A 22,692-nucleotide genomic window follows, 5' to 3' on the forward strand; every position below is an offset into this window, starting at 1 on the left:
GACAAGCATGTGACAATCGCATTAATGTTGCTGGTCAACATCTGTAAAAATGTAACCTGTACATTTGTATTGGTCTTTGTATAGCACAGATAACAAAATATGTACTTTTTTACTATAATTTTTTTGGTCTTGTAAACCTTTCAAGAACCTTTAAGGTTTACCTACGATCCCTATTTACCCACAGATTTTGTAATTTACAGAGGCCAGGTAGAATAATTCATGTCATAAAAGTAAACAAGTGATTAAATTCTATAAAAATAAATATATTAAGTCCTATTATATAATACTTTAGTAGCAATTTATTTCATCTATCTATACATTTGAAAATCTTAGTCAAAAAGTAAAATTATTTCCTGTAATAGTATTTTACAACCCCCTGTGCTCATTGACAATCGAAAAACTTAACCTTTTGCTAAAGATTTTTTTTTCTAAATAAAATTTAAGCTAACATATTAAATGTACTACGCCTGCAACCAATAACACACTGAGCGCAAGCGCGGCGTTTGCAGCCGCGTCTGTAGCGTGATCCCCGATCTGCGCGGCGCGGCATAGCGCGTGGAACACGTAGTGCTGCTCGTGCACGGTGTGGAACAGGTGCGATTTAGGACCTGGAAATGAGAGGGTTAAGTCAGCCAATGGCTGGGCTAAGTCTGCTTTTAATTTTCTGACTTAGGGCCACTTGCACCATTTTACTAACCCGGGGTTTACCGGTTAAATCTGGAGTTACCATGGTTACCAGTACAATTTGACATTGGGATTAACCGCTTAACTCCGGGTTAGTGGGATGGTGCAAGTGGGCCTTAGGTAGAGTCACCAACGAGAAGGCTAGGAGCCGTCAAAAAATCCCTTAAAACAGGTAACATTAAACAGAAATGTTTAAACAAACAAGAAGGAAACTATACCTCTAGCGTATATCGTGGTATCGCCACCCCCGTGGCTGTTCTCATCCAGAATGATGCCAGCTATCTGCTCATACATGAAGTCGTCACTGTTGCCCGGTTCCTTGCGGACTACGTGTTGGTCTTCCACTTGGTAATGCAAGGCGCCCGGCCCGCCCGTGCCGTATGAGAGTGTCGTGTAGAGCTTGTGGTCGTAGGGGGATACTTCGGAGTGGCCTGAAATCATAGACAGGGTAGGTATGAGTAATTGAGTATTGTCACCGTTGTCAGCAGTGACACTCTTAACTGACATACTTTAATGTCCTTACAAATCGTCAGTTAAAAGTGTGGACGATGCTATATATATTATAGACTCTCTTCTTAGATCCTCTTGGATACCCATCGATAGACATAGTATGCTTATCGTCAGTGTCCACCAGTAGAGTATAAGGTTCATCTGTCTTAACAATCGCAAAATGGTCGCATCCTTTACCTTTGGCAGTTTACTCGTATCTTGTCAAAAGATTACTGAACATCATAAAGGGCTACGTACGGTCAGCCAAGAAAGTGGTTTACCACTTTTCGACTCTATTACTATACCACTTTCTTGGCTGACTATAAGTACTACGGTACTACTTACCAAATATATTGGATCCTCTAAGCGGATATCCGTTGATAGACAGCGTATGTGTATGATCCGCAGTAACCACGAGGAGCGTATCAGCTTCATCTGTCATAGAGGCGGCGATTCGGACGGCGTCTTCCATGGCCGCGGCTTCGTCGATGGCGGTCTTTGCGCGCCCGCGGTGGTGCGCCATGTCTATGTTGCCACCTTCTACCTGAAGAAAAACGATTGGGAGTTAATAAATGAAATGGAGAGAGAATGGAAAAGGATAGTACCGTGAAGAGAGCGTAGGTACTTGAGACAGCCTAGGTACCACTGGAAAGACGTAGTAGCTGAAGACCTGCTCAACCTCGGCCATAACGACCGGCGAGAGCTATCGCAGGGCCGAGAGGCATGGCGTGATCTGGCGTTGGAGGCCAAGACTCACTTTGGGTCGTTGCTTCACCGTAATAAGTAAGTAATTTATGAAACAGATGATAGTCATCATCAGTCATTTCGTCGAAAATGACTCACTATTAGACTATTTTCTCAGGTGTCTTGCATGGCCAGTATCAATCTTAAAATAATAATTTGTAAGATGGCTCACCATAAGGAAGTACCCATTAGGGTTCCTCCGCAGCACTTTGATGGCGGCCTCCACCATCTCACTGATCGACGGCATGCCTTCAGGACCATGGTTCCGCTCGAATTCATACGCCATGTGCCCGTTGGCGAAGATTCCTGTAAAGTGAAATAGAACTGATCTTGTATTTTACTCTCAAGAGAAAGAAGCCATGGGGCTTCTTACTTGTATTGATAGGATACATAGCCTGTCTCTTTCTATCGTCGTCGTTATCATGGCAATAATTGAGCGGCTGCTGATTGCGACACGTAACTGTAATCTATCTTTGATTGCAGAAACTACGCCAACTTTGGGACTGCTATATGTAAAGGATATATTTTAGAGATAATTATTAGGCTTCACACTCTTTGTAATACCTATTCCACTGTCTGGTAATACCAGATGACGTTAAATGTGTCTCATACTAATAGAGGGCGTACCTACTTTAACTTTTTAGTTGCCTATCCACTGTACACACATCACACTTGATTGACCCATCATAGAGTTTATCTCATTGTCATAAAGTTTATGTAGTATGACCAATTAACTGCTCCAGAAATGGCTCTGAACTTACCCATCAAATAATCCGTATCATCAAAGTTAACCCCGCTCAGCTGGCTATTGTTCTGCACCACGCTGTACTTCAGCTCCCTCTGTTCCTTATCCATCTTCCAGTCCCGGATGAGGTCGCGTCCGTCTGTACTGTAGCAGCCCCACAAGTTGATGGGGTCGCCTTCGAGGGCTGAGGAGTTGGAGATCAGCATTTGACGGCCTCCACCCATTATCACCTGGAAACGTATATCAGCATGTATAAACACGAGTAAGATCATCAGGATATCGTGGGATCTAATGTTTGTAATATAATTTAGCATCCTCTTATGTGCTCCTTTTGTTTTTCTTTGCCCCTGAGGAATGGTGGCCTGACACTCCTAGTGGCGTATAGCGGGGAGCGGTGGAGTGGGTTACCTACTCTTAAATGCCCTCTTAGATTTATCAACCGGGCTTGTATGTTTCTTACGCTATTATGTTAGAAAAAAAAGAGAAAAGACTTACATGTAGATCCCTCCCCGGCCAGTCCTCCACCAGCTGCCTGGCGATGTCCTTGCAGGCCCGCGACTCCTGAGGGATGACCGATTCGCATTCCCAGTGGCGATTACAAGTGTGAGCGTAAAGTGGAGCGGGGGTCGCGTGGGTTACTCGCATCGTTGTCACGAAACCTGGAGTCAAAATTAGAATTCTCATTTGTCATCATTACGACATACTATTTCACTCAGGGATGAAAAAGGAAATGATTTGCCCTGCAGCGACGTACCGGAAGTATTAAATCGACACTTCCTGACGGTAACATCAAAATATAAATTAAATATTAACAAATTAGACTCTGTGGAGCACGTTAGGCATCATCTAAGAAACAAAAACGTTCCTAATTTCATTTTGCCAAAAATCACACTCACAGACCTAAACCGCACTCTGAGATCCATGGTAAAAACACGACAGACACTAGATATCTACGATATTTCCCTAAACATACTCGAGTGCATCTGGCCAGTCGTCGCAGGGCTACTAGTAGAACTCATTAATACCATGTTCTCGTGCGGTGAGTACCCGGACGTACTGAAAAGCACTCGAGTATGTCCTGTCTATAAGGGAAAAGGTGAAAAAACTGCTGTGGACAATTACAGACCCATCACTATTGTCCCCAACATCTCTAAATTAGTCGAATCAATTGTATCAAATAGTTTAACGCATCACTTAGAGACAAATGACCTACTGACGGACAGACAGTTTGCGTATAGAAAAAATAGGTCCACCACAACAGCTGCATATGAAGTATATGATTGCATAGCTACGGCGTTAGATGAAAAGGACAAACCGGCAGGGATATTCTGCGACTTGTCTAAAGCCTTCGACGTTATAATATAAATCATGACTTACTGTTAGAAAAGATCGGAAACTATGGAATCGCTAATAACACCCATAAATTATTTAAATCGTTCCTTCGAAATAGACGGCAGACAGTGGAGGTCAAAATTAAGGGCAAAAGTGTTAAATCCGACGCAGGTATACTGGAACAAGGAATACCTCAAGGCTCCGCGCTCGGAAATACCCTATTTTTAATATTCATTAACGATCTCCCTTCCTCTATTGATGATGGCAAGATGGTGTTGTTCGCTGATGACACCACCGTGGTAGTGAAGGCGCATACGTACTCGCAGCTCGAGGAAAAAATAGCAAATACATGCACCCAACTTCATGAGTGGTTCTCAGCGAACGGCCTCATCCTCAACGTCACAAAATCGAATATAATGCTTTTTTCCGCAAGTTCTTCGATTAATATTCCGCAAATACAGATTCCACTTCCAAGGTGTGCACGTGCAGATTCCTTGGATTTACCGTTGACGCAAAACTAAAATGGAAAGAACACATTAACAACTTGTGCGAAAAGCTTAGTAGTGCTATATTTGCGATGCGCAAACTAAAGCCAATTATTTCAAAAAATATGCTGCTTCAAGTATACTACTCCTATTTTCAATCACTCATGGCGTACGGTATTATTTTATACGGAAATTGCACAGAATCAGAGAGGGTGTTCAAATTACAAAAAAAGGCCTTACGTGTATTAGCGGGTGTACATCCTAGACACTCATGTCGACAGCTCTTCAAGCAATATAACATAATGACGCACTACTCTCTCTATGTCTATGAAATTATTATGTTCACACGCCGTAACATTCGTTTATTTAAACGCATAGACATGCCTGGCAGAATAACCCGCCAGACCGGCCGATTACAGTCCGTGCCGCGGCGCCTCGCGCTGCTCGACAAAAACCCACGCGTAATAGGCCCGGCGTTTTATGAACGTCTACCCGCCACTCTCAAAAATGAATCATCGGATGATGTATTTGGGCGCCGATTGAAGGAACTTTTATTAAATAAAACCCTCTATTCTGTCAAAGAATATAAAGAATAAAATCTTGACTATTTAATTTTTTAATAAGTATATTTTAAATTTTTATAAATTAGTAACAATTGACATACATTTCCTATTATTGTAATATATTAATTTTGACCTTTAGACATTACCTAGGCTAGTCGTATATTTTAAATATTTTTATTATTATTTTTTGACATTTTTATTTTTTATATTCTTTATAATTTGACTGATTTTTACAATTTTACCTACTCTTTTCTATTTTATAGAAAGTCGTTTTATATTGTATTACTGTTATTTTATTGTTTTTAGATTATTATTATTGATATTTTTTGTTGTGACGATCTTTTTGTGAAATGCATTCTATTTTGACGTGTGAAATTTAATGTATATTTACAACAAGAAATAAATGAATCTAATCTGATCTAATCTACGCAAGATTTCGTGCGTCTCCGCACCGGCGTTTTTGTCTTCTGTTTATAGCACAGCAGCTCTCATAGGTAAGATACTACGGGATTTCCCATCAAACTATGAGACTGTTGGCTTGGCGGATACCAAGAACGCCTGGTCTATTGCCTGCCCGGGCAAAGAATTTCCCGAGAATCGGGTATCACAGAGGGCCTGGGATGACGTCCAGTCCAAAATTATATACGACGACCTTCTTAGCCGCAGCACTGGTTCAGAACGTGCCAGACTCTTGGCGGTGGGGACCAAAGAGGCCGGGGCCTGCATGGTTGCACGCTTTTCCTTCGGTGCACACCGGTACCTTTTTGGAACCCAACACCATCCGCGTGGCAACCTGTTTGCGGCTGGGTGTCCGTGTTTGTGCTCCTCATCGGTGCCCTTGTGGTGCCGATGTCGATGTTCGCGGCCACCACGGACTTTTGTGCCAAAAGAGTGCTGGGCGTTTTTCCAGGCACTCGTCCCTCAACGACATCTTGCGACGCGCGCTCGCCAGCGCTAACGTGCCGGCTTTGCTGGAGCCCTCCGGCGTCCTCAGGGACGATGGTAAGAGGCCGGACGGCATGTCATTGATTCCATGGGAGATGGGGCGGGTGTTGGTGTGGGGCGCTACATGCGTCGATACACTGGCCCCGTCCCATCTTCATGGCACCTCCGTCTCACCGGATGCAGCTGCGGATGCGGCTGAGCGAAGAAAAAGGGCTAAGTACAGCCGCATCGGCCAAGAATATAGCTTTACCCCTTTTGGTGTGGAAACACTCGGCCCATGGGGTCCCAGTGCCCTGAAATTTTTCGGAGCGATATCAAAGAGGCTGGTGGATGTGACTGGGGACCGTAGGGCTGGCAGCTTCCTCGCACAGCGCATTAAGCATTGCAATTCAGCGTGGTAATGCTGCCAGCGTCTACGGGACCTTGCCGAGGGGTGATTTTTTATTGTAGTTTAGGTTTAGGGATGTTTTATTTTTATTAATTTAGAATAGTTAAATACTTTTAGTTTATAAGTTTTTATACAATATTTATATTTATTTGTTTACTGGTTCAATATCTAATAAATTGAAATGAATAATAATAGGATCATACATGGACATTACATATATTTTATCAAGTGATCTCAATCGAAGTCATGTTTTTTTATGATATAGGAGTCAAGAAGCAAACGAGCAGAGGAATCGCCTGATGGTAAGGGAATACCATGTTAATATATAATAATACATATAGTATGTATCTACTTGTTACCTGCACTCTTCCCCGCTTCTAAAGCCACAGCAGCCAGTGACTTCAGCTGCGCCTCAGGATCTAAAGATTTAGGGCAGTCATCAGCTGCCACCGTGGCGTCGACGCCGATGGTGCGCTGGTTGACCTTCGTGCCGGTGAACATGGCGGTGGCCGTTGACGCGGAGTCTGGGACCATCTTGTTGGCGGAGTATGTCTGGAAGGATAGAAATACAAATATGTATGTAACTAATTTGGTGTAAAATGTGAAACGATCGGCACATATTAAATTAAACGTCACATGTTTCGGAGAGCCTAAGGTCTCCATTTTCTACGAGTTGCAGTGTCGAGACGAGACACATTGATGTAGGTACAGTCGCTACCAAATATATTGGAGCGACTGAAGTGGTCAAAAATATGTACCTATACATATTTTAATACACTTTAACGTCCTGATAATATAGGCACGATTGTACGAACGACCGTTCACAGTCAAAAGTCGTTTCACAGAAAAATAATCATTATGATGTAACTCAACGATAATAAGTTAATAACTTACACTTTATTTATCGGCTTTATCTTGTTAACACCTAGATAATTAAATACAATTGTATATTTATCGCGATTTTAAGGTTATCTGTCTGGGTACATTTCCTAATATAAACAAACTATAAGCTGCCTGCACCCAAAGCAAATAGTCTTAAATCTGTGCAGGTGCTTATAACGCCATAATATAATTTTATAGGTAATATAAAATTATATTTAGATATTAGCGTTATAATATTGTTCAAACGTATTCAAGGAAATTCTAATAATAGGCGTTTAATACAATAGGCGTTTGTGTACTATCAATTTAATATTTATAAATATAAGCATCTGAGAGGTAAAGCGATGAGATTCGATATAAATATGTATGTACATTAGAAAGTGGAAAAGCATCGCTTTTTAAGACTTTGGTAATTATCAGACAGAAGTAAATTAACATACCTACATAAATACAGTTGTCTTGTGCCCTAAATAAAAAACCTAAATAAAAAAGTGCTGTGTTGCCCCTATTACTGTTCTAACGCACGCTTCCTATTCGTCTAACGATATTTTGGCAACAAATAAATAAAGATGGTTCTTACGCAAAACGCACCAACAATTTGCAAGGCATTTGTTTTAACCAATGTAGGGTGACTACTATAGTTATTGGACACTACATAGTAATTGGCCACTGAAAGACAAAGCCAGATAAAGAATGAAGAGCTTTGGAGCAGGATATCTGGAACCAAAGGAATTTAAAACGCTACCCATGAGCTCCATTATCCGGCACATGGAGATGGTGGAAGAAGCTCGATCTTGAGTAGTTGACGGATCTTTCCTACGCGGTAATTGCACACAAGATCCCTATTGGTCGAAGTGTATCCGCAAGGCCCCCGAAAATCATAAGATAAGATAATTGGTCACTCCTAATAAATCGGAAACAAGCCAATTGAAGCCTCATTGTTAAGCGTGGCCTATTACTATGTAGTGGCCAATAACTATAGCAGCCACAGTCACCCCGTAGCGGTCTGCTTGAGCATCGAGCGTGCACACTCGGGCCGTACATTCCGTCACCCTTGAGTAATTAATGAATAAATGAATGAAATTAATTTATTCCAGAAATATTCCATATGCTTACCTTCAGCAGACCAACATGTGGGAACTCCTCAAAAGCCATTCTGTACCCCTCCCCACCCTTGTATATCCTGGTGGCGGTGATGGTGTTCGGCCCCATGCCGTCCCCTATGAATAATATCACATTCTTGGCTCTGTTCTCATTCTTCTTCACATTCAGTGCTTCTTCTAACTCGGCGTGTGCGAGGTCCCGCCAATACTGTTTATCTGAAATATATTTTTCATTATTCATCAACTGACTCAAATATAACATCTTTGTATGTAGTTCTAAGCAAAGATTTGATTGTATACAACTGCGTACGTAGCAATAAAGGTTAATTTCGGACAGCGATTTACCCTTTTTAGGGTTCCGTACCCAAAGGGTAAAACGGGACCCTATTACTAAGACTTCGCTGTCCGTCCGTCCGTCCGTCCGTCCGTCCGTCCGTCCGTCCGTCCGTCCGTCCGTCCGTCTGTCACCAGGCTGTATCTCACGAACCGTGATAGCTAGACAGTTGAAATTTTCACAGATGATGTATTTCTGTTGCCGCTATAACAACAAATACTAAAAACAGAATAAAATAAAGATTTAAATGGGGCTCCCATACAACAAACGTGATTTTTGACCAAAGTTAAGCAACGTCGGGAGTGGTCAGTACTTGGATGGGTGACCGTTTTTTTTTTGCTTTTTTTTTTGTTTTTTTTTTATATGGCACGGAACCCTTCGTGCGCGAGTCCGACTCGCACTTGCCCGATTTTTTTTTTTCGCTATTTCGGGGTTAATTGGTCCCATAATAAAAGTATATAGCTCAGTTTAGCGAGTAGAATCGAGCCTTGAATTTACAGCTCCATGGTCAGAAGCATCCTGTATATTGTGTTAAGTAGATAAATTTTACAAATCATACATGCGAATTGAATCATCAAACGATGGTCATTGACATGTAAGCAGATAAATTTCCAAAAATATTTATTGTATTTAAAACGTCATAATAGATTAAAGCTTGTTAATTAAATTATTTAAAAAACAGTTTCTGATAATTCTTTTGCCAAATGTTTATTGGTAGTAGAAAGCGTTTTTGTCAACTTAGTTGTTTGTTAAGTTAGTTAGTTACAAATAATTGTACCTAATTGGAAACCTTATTACCGTCGTGTCACACTGCTTTCATTAGTGGACACCTTCTAATTAAGAAATGTCGGTGAAATACTTAGTAACGCACTTAGTATCTAACCTTTGTACTTATATGCGCTGTGGTCAGATTTCTAGAAGCGTTTTTTTTCTTAATTTTTCTTATTCTTATATTGTCTGCAAATTACTGCTTTCGCTGCGGTGATATTCCAGAATCGTATTATGATAAGATAATATTAATTCATTTAAAACTCATGCTAATTGATTTTTTACAATGGTAGGTAATAATTATAAAGCAAAATCCATTTTCTAACACACCAAGTTGAAATAGTTATTTGTACAACAAGAGATCAAAGTTTGATATTTCTTCGAGTGCTTATTTTGAGTCCCGTGCAAGCGAAAGATTCTATAATAGATTCACGAGCGTAGCGAGTGAATCTAATTTAGAATCTTGAGCGTAGTAAGGGATTCAAAAGCGCACGAGATGTAAATAACTTTGATCTCGTGTAGTACACAAAATTTTTCACCCTAAGCAGTGAGAACATACCTAGAGGGACAGAGATAATAGAACCCAAGTATATCGAACTTGTATTAGACCCCGCATGTTGAAATGACTATAAAGGTCACTTGAATGTCATTTTTTCTCACTCAGTGAGCAAAATCGCATTTTGCTCACTGAGTGAGACACAATCAGTGAGCAAAATGCGATTTTGCTCACTGAGTGAGACAAAATGACTCAGTGAGCAAAATCGCATTTTGCTCACTGTTTTTAAGAAGCAAAGTACCCTTGTTCGAGCTGCTGAGGTGAAAAGAGACTTCCTTGTTTTAATGTTTATTACAGACGTTTATAAATAATTCCCCTATTGTAAAATTTACATATGTATAAAGGATGACTCACGCTAGACCGGGCCGTGCCCGGGCCGAGCCGTCCGACATGTCATTTTCTATGACGGCTGATGGTGATCACGTGGTAAGCACCACGAAAACGAAGCGCCGAAAGCTCCGGCCCGGCCCCGGCCCGGTCTAGCGTGAATCATCCTTAAAACAGTAGGTACCTATTTAGGTAGGTGTACACTATGCCATAGTTGAAATGATTAATAAACATTTAGTTAAATTTCATTCATACGGTCATCTTTTCACCTTTTTGTAGACTCACATGCAAAATGGCCAGAATAACAGCTGTTTGAAAATAGTACATTGTAATTTGTTATTGTGATGGGGAATGAAGGCATTTACTGGCTTGACTATTAATTTAATATGAATGACCTACGAGTGCACTTCACCTCCTATTTTTTAAACCCGCAAAGTCACAAAAAAAAGTTTATCAGGTTACGTCAATTTACTTTTAAGATTTTTTTTTAAGCACACATAGGTATGTAAAATAGTGATTGAGAAGTTATTGAGCCGCGTAAATAACAGTAACTTTACTGTAATTCATAAAAAGTTTAAGATTTATAGCATAACGGGGTATTCCCATTAAATATGCGCTCGCGAACGTCAGTTTATTCGCTAAAGGTAATTCTGGATACCAATCCAGAATCTAGACCTACCTGATTGCCAGTTTTTACCTTAAGGTTGTTGACCTGTGATATGAAGGACATTTCTTTTTAAGACGCACGTGAAATTTTTTAGACCTTTGTTACACAATGTTCTACCCGCAAAAAAAGCAAAGTGTTATATATTGCAAACGAAACAAGTAAAAAGCAAACCATCAAAAAGGGCATTTAATTATTTTAAAAGTAAGTAATTCGCAAAAAAATCAAAATAATATGTCAACAAACTAAATAGGTGGTAGGCTCATTCGATTCATATAACTACAAAACAAATTCTACCTTCGATACGACCATTGAAAACCCGCCTTTTCAACAATTGCGCCAGAAACCACAAGGTAAACAATAATTGGTAAAAGAAAGAAACCAGGAAATAACAATCGAGACCAAAAACCAAAGTATCTGAATTCGAAAAACTACACTATTTAAAAAGTAACATTAAAAAACTTCCAATTCTCACCGGTCCGAAGTGAACGCGCGCCGAACACAAATAAAAACAAAATTAGAACGCGCATGTCTAGCCTCGGCCGCTGAATGAATGGCACTGATAACTTCAGTCAGCCGGTCCGTATTGTACGATGGCCATGTGACAATAGAATTAAATTTTGCAGCGCTGTATAAGTAGTGCTGAGAGCGCTTGATAGCAAAATTGCTGACGTATATAGATATGCTGCATTGTTTTTAAAGTAATAAAAAAAATGCAATGATGATGACTTTTAGCACCTTAAAACATGGTAACCTTTTACGTTCTGTATGCAGTGAAAGCGTCGAGTTCAACCTTGGTTTACGGGACATATTTAAACTCAATTTTTACTTCCTGGTTACTAAGATTAGTTTGTAGTTACAATGACTGTTCGATTGCCCAAGCTACTGTGACGTCCAGGCTCCGTTGTGTACTGGGTGATTAAATGAAACAACTGTTATCACTCGTGCACTCCGCCAGCCACCTGCCCGCCATGACACTTCTCCACGGAGTGAAGCTAGCGGGTAGTTACGTCGTACTGTTTATTGTGTAATCGTCACAGCTACCATTCAATCTGACATTTTAGTACAATAGCCAATATCTTTAATGCCGGTTGTAAGTACACACTCGTCGAGAGTCTCGGCCACGTCTCGGCAAAAAACCGATTTCTTTTTAGTACTTAAATGTTTTATTTTATTTTTCTTTATAGAGCGCAATCCACATTAAAACACGAGGCGCTCTCTTGGAACGAGGCGGTGCCGCGGTGTACGAACTACGAACCCATGATATTCCAGGCTATGGCAGGAGTCGACAAACTTCTAAGAAGAACAATTAACCCCCGTAGAAAAGTTTCAAAAATGTTTAAGACCCATGTTGATAGAAGTTGTCCAAGTGTATTTTTTTTTATTACTTGAGGCAATTTATACCCTTGACGAGGCCACCAACGTTTCTCTAGACTTTGAGCTTTCTCATACTTTGCTAAGCAGTGACATCACCCACTAGCTTGTGACTGCAATCGGAATAATGGTCCCGTGAGTATCGATCTCTGGCAGCGGCTGTGCGCAGAACACAGCTTCCCTGTTAAGGGGCCGCTCCACCGAGAGATATGTATTTTGCCGTAAAGTGTGCCTACTTTGCTTCAAAATTTGAAAAAAATACAAAATAATCATAATCATAATCATTTATTGCAACCATGGTATTACTAGATGTTGTTTTATTTTAGTCAGTACAGATATAAGAACTAATAAGAACTATTTCTACTACTACGACGATAGTTATATTCTGAAAATCATTGGTAGGTACCTAATGTTAATCTCGGACTTAAATGGGTAGATCCATTATTTTTTCCCGTGTCCAAACGTAAAATACGTAAAAATACGGTACTCTGTAGGAAAACAATCTATGTTTAGCTGAACTCGGTCCCAACATAACGTGAAAATGTGTGCAAAAATACAGTAAAACCACTTAAGAAAATTCTCAAGGGAACACAACAAAAACGCATCATATTAACAGTGAAAAACATGTGGAAACAAGCTGTGTAACAACCAGTGTAAAATTTTCGTGATTAAGTAAACATTTGTTTGGCGAAGCTAATTAAAAATGTAGGTATACAGTATCATACTTTTATTGAAAAAAAAAAACAAACACAACATACTCCTTAATAAACCCATCTCCTTAATTTAACGACGCCCCCTTAACAGTTTCAGCGACAGTCAACCTCGCAGCGCGGTCCCTGACAGCCGAGATGCCGCCGAGCTGGTGACCACCGGAGTCTGTCAGTGGTCAGTCAGTCAGTAGTCAGTCAGCTTAGCATGGGGAAGTGACTTATACGTGGAGTGGGCATACCATGGTATGAAAGTGGTTTTGGCGTTTTGATTTTTTTTTTGTGTGGAGTGAATTGGTGATTGTGTGATAGATGTTTAAAACGATATTGTTTAGAGTAAATGTGATTATGTGTATATTTAACTACTTATTAGGCTAAGCCGTCTGTCTGCTAATAATATCATAATGTGTAAAGATGCAATGATCATTTTTTCATTTTTTTATGTACTATACGGTCACGGATTTTGAAAGTTACATTACATATACAGAATACATTACATTACATTACATTATTACATTACATATATAGAATCGAAAAGTGACAACCCTTCAAATTCCGTGACTGTACGTGTTTATCATACAAACATTGTTATTTTAAAATGTGTCTTTCCATCACAGAAGGGTCCTTATGCTTTCAATGTTATTAAGGACGTTTCCATCTGAAATTCCAATTGAAATTCTAATAAAAAGGTCCTTATTGCAGATGAAGCATAAGGACCGCTTTTTCGACGATCGATTCGCAGCTTAATATGCAATTTTACCGTTAATACTTTTTCTAGCTTAAAACGCGTTTTCAGATTTTTGTACATTCGTGTACAAACAGCAACACTCTTAACTGTCCTTAACCTTATTACAGAATGCATAAGGTCCACCGATGGAAAGTAGGGCGACGGTACAACTCTTCTGCTTTTCATTATCTAGACTGCTCCTTACTTCAAAGTAATACCAAAAATGAAGTTCACATAAGTATATCTTCCACAACCTTCCTGCATATGTTACTTATATAACTATACAAACAAAAACACCTAAGCGGCGATAAAGCCCATTACAGTTTCGCGTATGTCGTTTATCGTCGCGAATAACATCCGAATATGTTCCCTCGCGAACATTTATGTCGGAATATGGCGTTGGCGGCAGTTTAGCCGTGGCGATATACGTCTTAAATGCTGCCATCTTACTGATATATGTGTCTTAGGTAGGGTTGCCAACCGTACTATATTATATAGTATTGTACTATATTTTGGCTCTCCGTACTATATACTTTTGGAAAAATATATAGTACGCTAAAATACTATATTTCCGATTAAACGTATATTTACACTAATGTTTAGTATTTTATCTAATGGTACTATATTTTTTTGAAATGTACTATATTTTTGATGCCTTATTCTGGAAAATACTATATTCCACCAAAAAAAAGTTGGCAACCCTAGTCTTAGGCCCACTTGCACCATTCCACTAACCTGGGGTTAACCGGTTAATTGTGTGTTTTTAGTTCTAAGATATATTTTGTAATAATATGTATGCTAGTTTTAAGGTATTTATCTATGGGCCAATAGTTGCCCGAAAATAAATATTTTCATTTTCATTTTCATTTTTCATTTAAACCTTGAGTTACCATGATTACCAGTACAATTTGACACTAGGTTAACGGTTTAACCGCTTAACCCCAGGTTATTGAGATGGTGCAAGTGGGCCTTACGGTTTATTCCGGTATATTTCTGCAGCATTGTAGCAATAGCCTCCTGAGACCCAGAAGAAGTTGTTTTGTTTTTGAATTTGGAACTACTTAGGTAGTTACTCTACGGTCAGAATAGATTGTGGTATTCCACTACAAAAAAAATTACGTGAGGTCTCAGGTGGATAGAAAACTGGCGATGTCACGTGATGTTACTATTTCCTTGTTAAAAGCATTACAATCGCAATGCGACCACTACAGCTAATTTATCATGATTCGTGAAAATCGAGAGTAATATTGGCCCTTTTTCACCACGCTGACAATTGTCAACTCACAATGACAATTCACCTTACATTGCAGGTCCAATAAGTAAACATTGACGCTAAGTAACGTCTTTAACTTGCCGACTCAGAATGTACAGGAAATTGTCTAGTTGGTGAAATAGGCGCCTGACGTGACATTTGTCGCTGTACTAATAATTTAATGCAGTCGCAATCCGAATGTCACCTTAAGGGTTATGCCATCAATATCAAATCTTAAACACGAAATACAAAATAAGATCTATGAAGACAAACCTACCCCCTTAAAGATTTTTCTTTGACTTTATCTTGATCTACGTTAACCTTAGAAGATTTAACCAAACGGAGACGCCATGTCTGCAAATTTCGGTACAAAATGACCTGCCGATTTTTGCGGGGGAGTGGCACGTCAAATGTATACGTAACGTAAAAATAGCCATGACAGATAAACGTCAGTTCATATAATGTGTATGACCATATTTTCGACAGAGAGGAACTCCGTTTGGTTATATCCTCTAATGGCCACTTGCACCATGGCGCTCACCCGGGGTTAGCCGGTTAAACCTGGAGTTACGCATCGCACTACGTAGGCGAACAACACGCGAACGCGAAGCGAAGCAATGCGGCGCGGGGTGAATCAATCCTATGATACCTACAGAAGTGTCCTACGTGGGTGATCTCGTTGCGAATGCGAACGCCTTGGGCCCGCCGCGCCGCGCCCGCGTCGCGTGCGAGTTGTTCGCTTACGTAAGACGCAGCGTTACCATGATTACCAGTCAATTTGACACTGGGTTAACCGGTTAAACGGTTAATCCCGGGTTATTGGGATGGTGCAAGTGGCGCTAAGGCGTTGACCTTGATGCAGGCAAGGATGGAGCTGCCGGTGCTGGACAAGTTCTGCTTCATCTTCCACCTGAGGACAGGATGCATCACCATGGGCATCATGAACTCCGTAAGTGTATTTTCACACTGATTAGAAGCACTAGGATCCACCACCGTCCTTAACAAAAGGCATTTACCCTAGATATCGTACCCTTTAAAGTGTCAATCTATGGAACTTGCTAACTATAGTAAATTCATCATTCTTTGACAATTTCAATATGGCGGTTTGTATAAATAGTTAGCAAGTTCCATAGAATGACACTTTACATACATGTATTAATGTTTAATGAAAGTCTGTATATTTGAATGCTCCTCCTCCTCCATCACGCCTTAGTGACGGATTTCAATGAGATTCAGCTTAGGTACAAGAGTCACTGTTATTTTATGACCTGGAACCTGGGACAGAACATATTAAGATATTTTATATTTCATTATGTATGTATATGCATACATCAATATGTATGCAATGGGGAATTTATTTAGAGGGAGAGAGATTGACTAAAAATGACTCAAGAACGAATCACGCTACAACGATTCGGGTCCGAGTCGAGGCGAACTTTTTTTGAGTTCCATTATAATCTGTGTTAACCTCACTGTAAACTGCCTTCCAGGTCATAACCTTCGTACTAGCCGTAATCCTGATCACCTTCGCGGTGGACATCAAGGCAGCATCAGAGTCCAAGTCTGAGGATGCTGTGTCTTCCGTGGTGTACACCATAGTGGTGCTGATGGTGGTGCTGCTGCTGATCAAGTTCGTGCTGGATATGGTCTTCGTGTATGCTGTTTATAAGGTAAGGGGTATTTAATTACACAAACGGGCCTACCGCGATATAATTTCACTGTTTTTACCTTAAATGTCTACGTTTCAGCTGAGTTGCACCAGCTGTCGTCACGGAAAGACCACATCTTCCGTGACCACAGCTGGTGCAACTCAGCTAAAATGTCGGAATTTAAGGTAAAAACAATGAAATTATATCGCGATAGACCCGTTTGTGTAGGTAATTAAATATGTGTACATTCACAATATATCTTGCACCAAACAGTTTCTGTTTAACCCAATGATTGACTGGTAGAGAATGCATTAAGGCATTAAGTCAGTCATTACTCTTTCTTGCAAATTTGTGCAATAAAGTTTAAATAAATGTCACACAGTGGATTTCCCCATAAAACATTATTTTCACCTCAATGCCCAATTTCACGTTTTTTTTTGTCACCCGACAGAAAAAATAGGCTCTCTTACAGAAATAGATCAAACTACCCAACATGGCTAATTAAAACTCAACTCCTGCCGACTTGCTGAATTTGAAACCCTCAAAAAAACCTATTCTCTATAGAATCTATACAGAAAATCTCATCATCATTAACTTAAGAGTTATTCTCTTGTCGGTGGAGTATCTTCCAAATTTCCCTATCTTGCGCCAGCTCTTTGACTTTTTGATACGACACGACCCCTACTTTTTCTTTCATTTGCTCCAAAAAGCTAAAATCTAACTCTAAAAAAATCTAGGTATGTCTTAGAAAAATACTCCAGCTTGCCCAATCGATAAACTATGTTTGACTCGCCGCCACTAATCATCTACCTACTTAAACCAAAGAGTCCCTAGATACAGTGTACTTAATTAAGGAAATGGGTAAAGGTCGAGGAAGATAGGGAATGATCTCATCTAGGGGTCTTTTTATGGGGCACGCTAATTTCATCCTCGCTCAACGACGCAACAAAAGTTACGGACGACACTTAAGCTTTTATACGAGATGGCCGATCCAGATTTATCAACTTGTTACTGTTTTGATGCGACCTTGAATATCGCTCACGCTGAAATGTGCATGAGAAATGAAGTGAAATTGGTGATCTAGGATCTTCTGGTTAGAGATGCGCAAAATGCTTCACTGAGTTGAAAAGATTGATTCATATCTTTCGCTCGCGGTGATATATAATATATCACTCATTTCACTCACATCGCTCAATGGATCTGTAGACTATATTGCTCAAGAGTGAGGAGAGGGAAATGTCAATCAATCAGATACACAGCCAGATGATGACGAATCACGCGATACGATCCCGCCTTGCTTTCCCGACACCCTCCGAATTCTTCCGAACCGCTCCGAAACCTATTCGCATCGACTCACTCGCTCCTCGCTCGTCACGCTCAGCCGGCTCATTCGAATCATGAGTGGGAAAGAGCGCGCAAGGAACCCTGACATAAATTGAGCGACTGAGCGAGTTAAATCATCTGTGAGTTGAAGAGTGAGCGAGTTCAATCAAAAGATTATAGTTCATTTAAATCACTCACTCGTGAACGAAACATGTCTACTTCTGGTTCCAGGAGAAGAGCAGTTTAATGAAGAAGTACTGCATCTTCTGGGTGGTGTTCCTGGTGCTGTTCATCATCGGCTTCCTCAAGAGCCTGTTCCACATGGGCGCGGGGCACGTCATCGCGCAGATCCTCTTCTTAGGTGAGTTCCTTTTATTGCCTTCCTTCTTCCTCGCGCTATCCCGGCATTATGCCACGGCTCATGGGAGCCTGGGGTCCGCTTGACAACTAATCCCATGATTTGACGTAGGTACTAGTTTTTACGAAAGCGACTGCCATCTGTCCTTCCAACCCAGATGGGAAACTAAGCCTTATTGGGATTAGTCCGGTTTCCTCACGATGTTTTCCTTCGCCGAAAAGCGACTGGGAAATATCAAATGATATTTCGTACATAAGTTCCGAAAAACTCATCGGTATGAGCCCGCGACCTCCGGATTGAAAGCCTCCTCTTCCTCTTATTGCCATAAACACTATTTTCACGCAAGGCTGTTTTTGATTGCTGATGTATAAGATTTTGTGTCCCTGCCGCTCACTGTTATAAGACTACATTGCATTTAAATACGAAGTACCGTAAACTCGGGTTACTTTGACCCAAAAATACCCTCCGTATTTTTGACCCATAATTAAAAGGGTCTAATATAAAACATAAAAAACGTCAAAGGTCTAAAACCAATCTCATGTCATATTTCCATAATTACAGTGCAATAATATAACCTGGACCGAGTAAATCTCAATGGCCAAAGTTACCCTCCAGGGCTAAACTGGCTAAAGTAACCCTTGAATTTCTTTTTTTCAATTTTATTGCCGATTTCGTCAAAAAATATTAAAGATAAATTTTTACTAGTGATGTACCGACTATTGATTTGGCCGACTAGCCGACTAGCCGACTAATCGGCGCTCGGATGGCCGATTAGTCGGCCGACTAGTCGGCTAGTCGGCCAGATAATTAGTTTCATCTAAGTTCGGTTCAGATGCACTTAAAAATCGTTTTACCCCTTTCTCGCGCTATTCATCATATTATAGTAACGCTAAAAAATAAAATCAGTATAAAAAACCTGAGGCGATTTAATACGACAATCGAACATAAGAAAGCGAACACACGGTCAATAGCTGCTTTGTTACTGCACTCCGTTGTATGGGGACCTTGCACTTTGAGACTATGCGCTGAAACTTGGCACAGTTGATTCTTAGCTGGTCTTGAGCAGATACAGACCGGGAGCCGTCGAGAGCCACCTCTCATTTAGTGAGGGGGGAGGGGGAAAGTTCGACGCTGCCGCGCTTCACTTGGAGCAACATTTCTCTAAAACTATACCTATTAGGGAATGTAATATGTCATTTTCGGATAAATTAAGGATGAGGAATCTAGTTTTAGAACAAAAACAATGCACTTTCTAACAAAAAAAAAGCATTAAGTAGAAAAGACTAAAAAACGTATTTTTGATTTTTTCATAATTACCAATTTTTTTTTAAAGTGTAGCAGGAATCTGAAAACAAAAAATACAGTCGTAAAGCTACACTTATTACGTTTAAGAAAATATATAGTTTAATATACAAAACTGTTGATAAATGGGAGATAAAAAATAATATTAAGCGTGGGTCAGAGTGATCTCAATACAAAATATTATGAATGTGGGAAAGTTACTTATAATTTGTTCTACAATCGTTTATTTTTCTTGTTTTTCGTAAATAACTCGTAAACGGTAGCCCACAGCAAAAAAATATCTTTTACGTAAATAATCTGTTTCAGATTTCTTATAAAATAAGTACTACTGTTTTTCGGTACCATCAATATTAAAAAAAATATTGAAGGGAGAAAATAAATACTTAGGTCCCCTTTTTTAGTCATTCGTAAATAACTCGTAAACGAAGGCCAATAGCAAAAAAATTTTTAGTACATGAATAATTTACATAAAATTTCCTACAAAAAAGGTCATTCGAACTTTTTCGCTAGGATCAATATTAAAAACGATATTAAAGAGAGAAAATAAATTCTAAGGTCCCCTTTTTAAATATTGATCCTAGCGAAAAAGTTTGAATAACCTTTTTTGTAGGAAATTTTATGCTAATTATTCTTGTGTTAAAATATTTTTTGCTATTGGACATCCTTTACGAGTTATTTACGAATGACTAAAAAAGAGGACCTTAGTATTTATTTTCTCCCTTCAATATTTTTTTTTATATTGACCTTAGCGAAAAAAAGGAGCACTTATTTTATAAGAAATCTGAAACAGATTATTTACGTAAAAGATATTTTTTTGCTGTGGGCTACCGTTTACGAGTTATTTACGAAAAACTAAAAAATAAACGATTGTAGAACAAATTATAAGTAACTTTCCCACATTCATAATATTTTGTATTGAGATCACTCTGGCCCACGCTTAATATTATTTTTTATCTCCCATTTATCAACAGTTTTGTATAATAAACTATATATATTCTTAAACGTAATAAGTGTAGCTTTACAACTATATTTTTTGTTTTCAGATTCCTACTACACTTAAAAAAAATTTGGTAATTATGAAAAAATCCAAGATACGTTTTTTTGTCTTTTCTACTTTATGTTTTTTTTTTGTTAGAAAGTGCATTGTTTTGGTTCCAAAAAAAATTCCTCATCCTTAATTTAACCGAAAATGATATATCACATGCCCTAATAGGTACAGTTTTAGAGAAATGTTGCTCCAAGTGAAGCGCGGCGGCGTCGAACTTCCCCCCCTCCCCCCCACTAAATGAGACGTGGCTCTCGAGGTCTCCCGGTCTGTATCTGCTCATGACCAGCTAAGAATCAACTGTGCCAAGTTTCAGCGCATAGTCACAAAGTGCAAGGTGTCGTGCACTAACAAACTAGCTACAATAATTCGAACAATAGTTTTCGTAAGCACCCTAAATAGGAATTTGGGTAAAATAGGTGAAAAGCTAATGGTAAATATTTGCTTGTTATTTCGTTTTGCCCTGTTTTTTTGGGACTTATGAAGTGCCGACTAATCGTCCATTTTTGCCGACTAGTCGCCGACTAATCGCCGACTACAAATGTGGCCGGATAGTCGGCTTTCCCGACTAGTCGGCGACTAGTCGGTACATCCCTAATTTTTACCCAACATTAACCATCCGGTCTCTATTTTTCAGCCGAAAATTTCTACTACATCGTCGTGATTCGAAGTTATCTGATTTCTATTCACGAAGATGGAATGTTGTAAGTATATCCATCTCGTTCACACTTACACTTCAAAGAACGAGGGAGCGAGATGGCACGACCATGGACCAGGAGCTTGCTGAAACTGCGAGTAAAATAATGTAACTAATAGAAGCCTTTTCATTTGTCATGTGTAAGCTCTGTCTCTCTCGGACCATAGTTAATAGAATGAGACAGATGCTTATATTGCGTGACAAGTGACGGCTTTGAGTATGCTAAAGACAAGTATATAATAAAGACATATGTAAAGGTAAGAGTAGCAAGTTGTATTTAAAGTAGTATCAATTCATCTTTCATCGTCTTTACTAAATACTTGTATTTAATTATTCGTAAGTAAATGAAGGAATGATCAACATTTTTATCAGTTTTTCTATACATATTAAGTGTATTTTTGATTAGTTTACAACTTCTGAAAACCCATTGTATTTATTTTTATATTAATATAGGGTATTTGACTATCAACTAGTCAAATCAGTTTCTTTATCGAACTGTCAAACGATTTGCTACTATGGAATTAACATCAAATACTAGCATATGTGACGTCGCGATCAAATTGACTACTCTTTACATGTAGTTTTATACGGGTTTTAAATAGAAATTGTGTCTAAAAATAACTGCTGTCTACTTTTCTCTATTAATCTTCTGGTGCTTTATTCCTTGCATGGTGTAAAATAATGTATTTTTAATACAGTCAAATACCCTATTTAGTTAAAGTGAGCTCACTACTTTTGTAACGCATTTTATCCAACTACATCAACTATCTTATACACTTTGTATCATTATTTTAATACTATATTACAGATTTTTCTAAACTTATATTCTATAAAATGAGGGAATCCGAAACATCTTTAAATATAAATATATATAGAAAATATATAAAATGTACGTAGTTTTGTAACTAGTTGAGTGTAAACATTGGTGTTGATATAAATATAAATATCATAGATGTTATTATTATTAAATAACTGATGTCTTATAGGAAGTGTTGGAACTTGGAATATAATGTAGATACGATTATTACTTTGTTATTAGGTATAGATTGGCCTTTTTAGGGGTTTATGGTACCTAGATATTTTTTAGAAATATTCAATAACAGCTCCTGGTAAAACAAAATTGTCAAAAGAGTAAGTCAACAAAATCTGTGGGCACGGTAGTGTCTACGCCAAGTTAAGCAAATGATTGATACTCAATATTATTTGTTATCCGGTCTTAAATATTACTAGTGTTCACATGTTTTTGTAA

General features: G+C 39.1%; 2 protein-coding genes across 2 annotated transcripts; one reads left to right on the top strand and one right to left on the bottom strand.

Annotated features, from left to right (window-relative positions):
• Positions 1-414: 414 nt before the first annotated feature.
• On the bottom strand, positions 415-11,609 carry LOC134797020 (alkaline phosphatase). Its single transcript, XM_063769217.1, has 9 exons — positions 11,485-11,609; positions 8,374-8,576; positions 6,735-6,927; positions 3,158-3,321; positions 2,679-2,892; positions 2,090-2,223; positions 1,519-1,717; positions 903-1,115; positions 415-608 (listed from the first exon to the last, which is right to left on the bottom strand). The coding sequence occupies exons 1-9, from the start codon at positions 11,537-11,539 to the stop codon at positions 445-447; spliced, it is 1,539 nt and encodes a 512-aa protein (XP_063625287.1). The 5' UTR covers positions 11,540-11,609; the 3' UTR covers positions 415-444.
• Positions 11,610-15,936: 4,327 nt separating this feature from the next.
• Positions 15,937-21,684, top strand: LOC134796836 (uncharacterized). The gene is made up of 4 exons (XM_063769048.1): positions 15,937-16,018; positions 16,560-16,739; positions 18,273-18,402; positions 21,384-21,684. Exons 1-4 carry the CDS (start codon positions 15,938-15,940, stop codon positions 21,452-21,454), a joined length of 462 nt encoding a protein of 153 aa, XP_063625118.1. The 5' UTR covers position 15,937; the 3' UTR covers positions 21,455-21,684.
• The last annotated feature ends 1,008 nt before the right edge of the window (positions 21,685-22,692 follow it).

This window comes from Cydia splendana, chromosome 14 (genome assembly GCF_910591565.1).
Source record: "Cydia splendana chromosome 14, ilCydSple1.2, whole genome shotgun sequence".
Taxonomy (NCBI): domain Eukaryota; kingdom Metazoa; phylum Arthropoda; class Insecta; order Lepidoptera; family Tortricidae; genus Cydia; species Cydia splendana.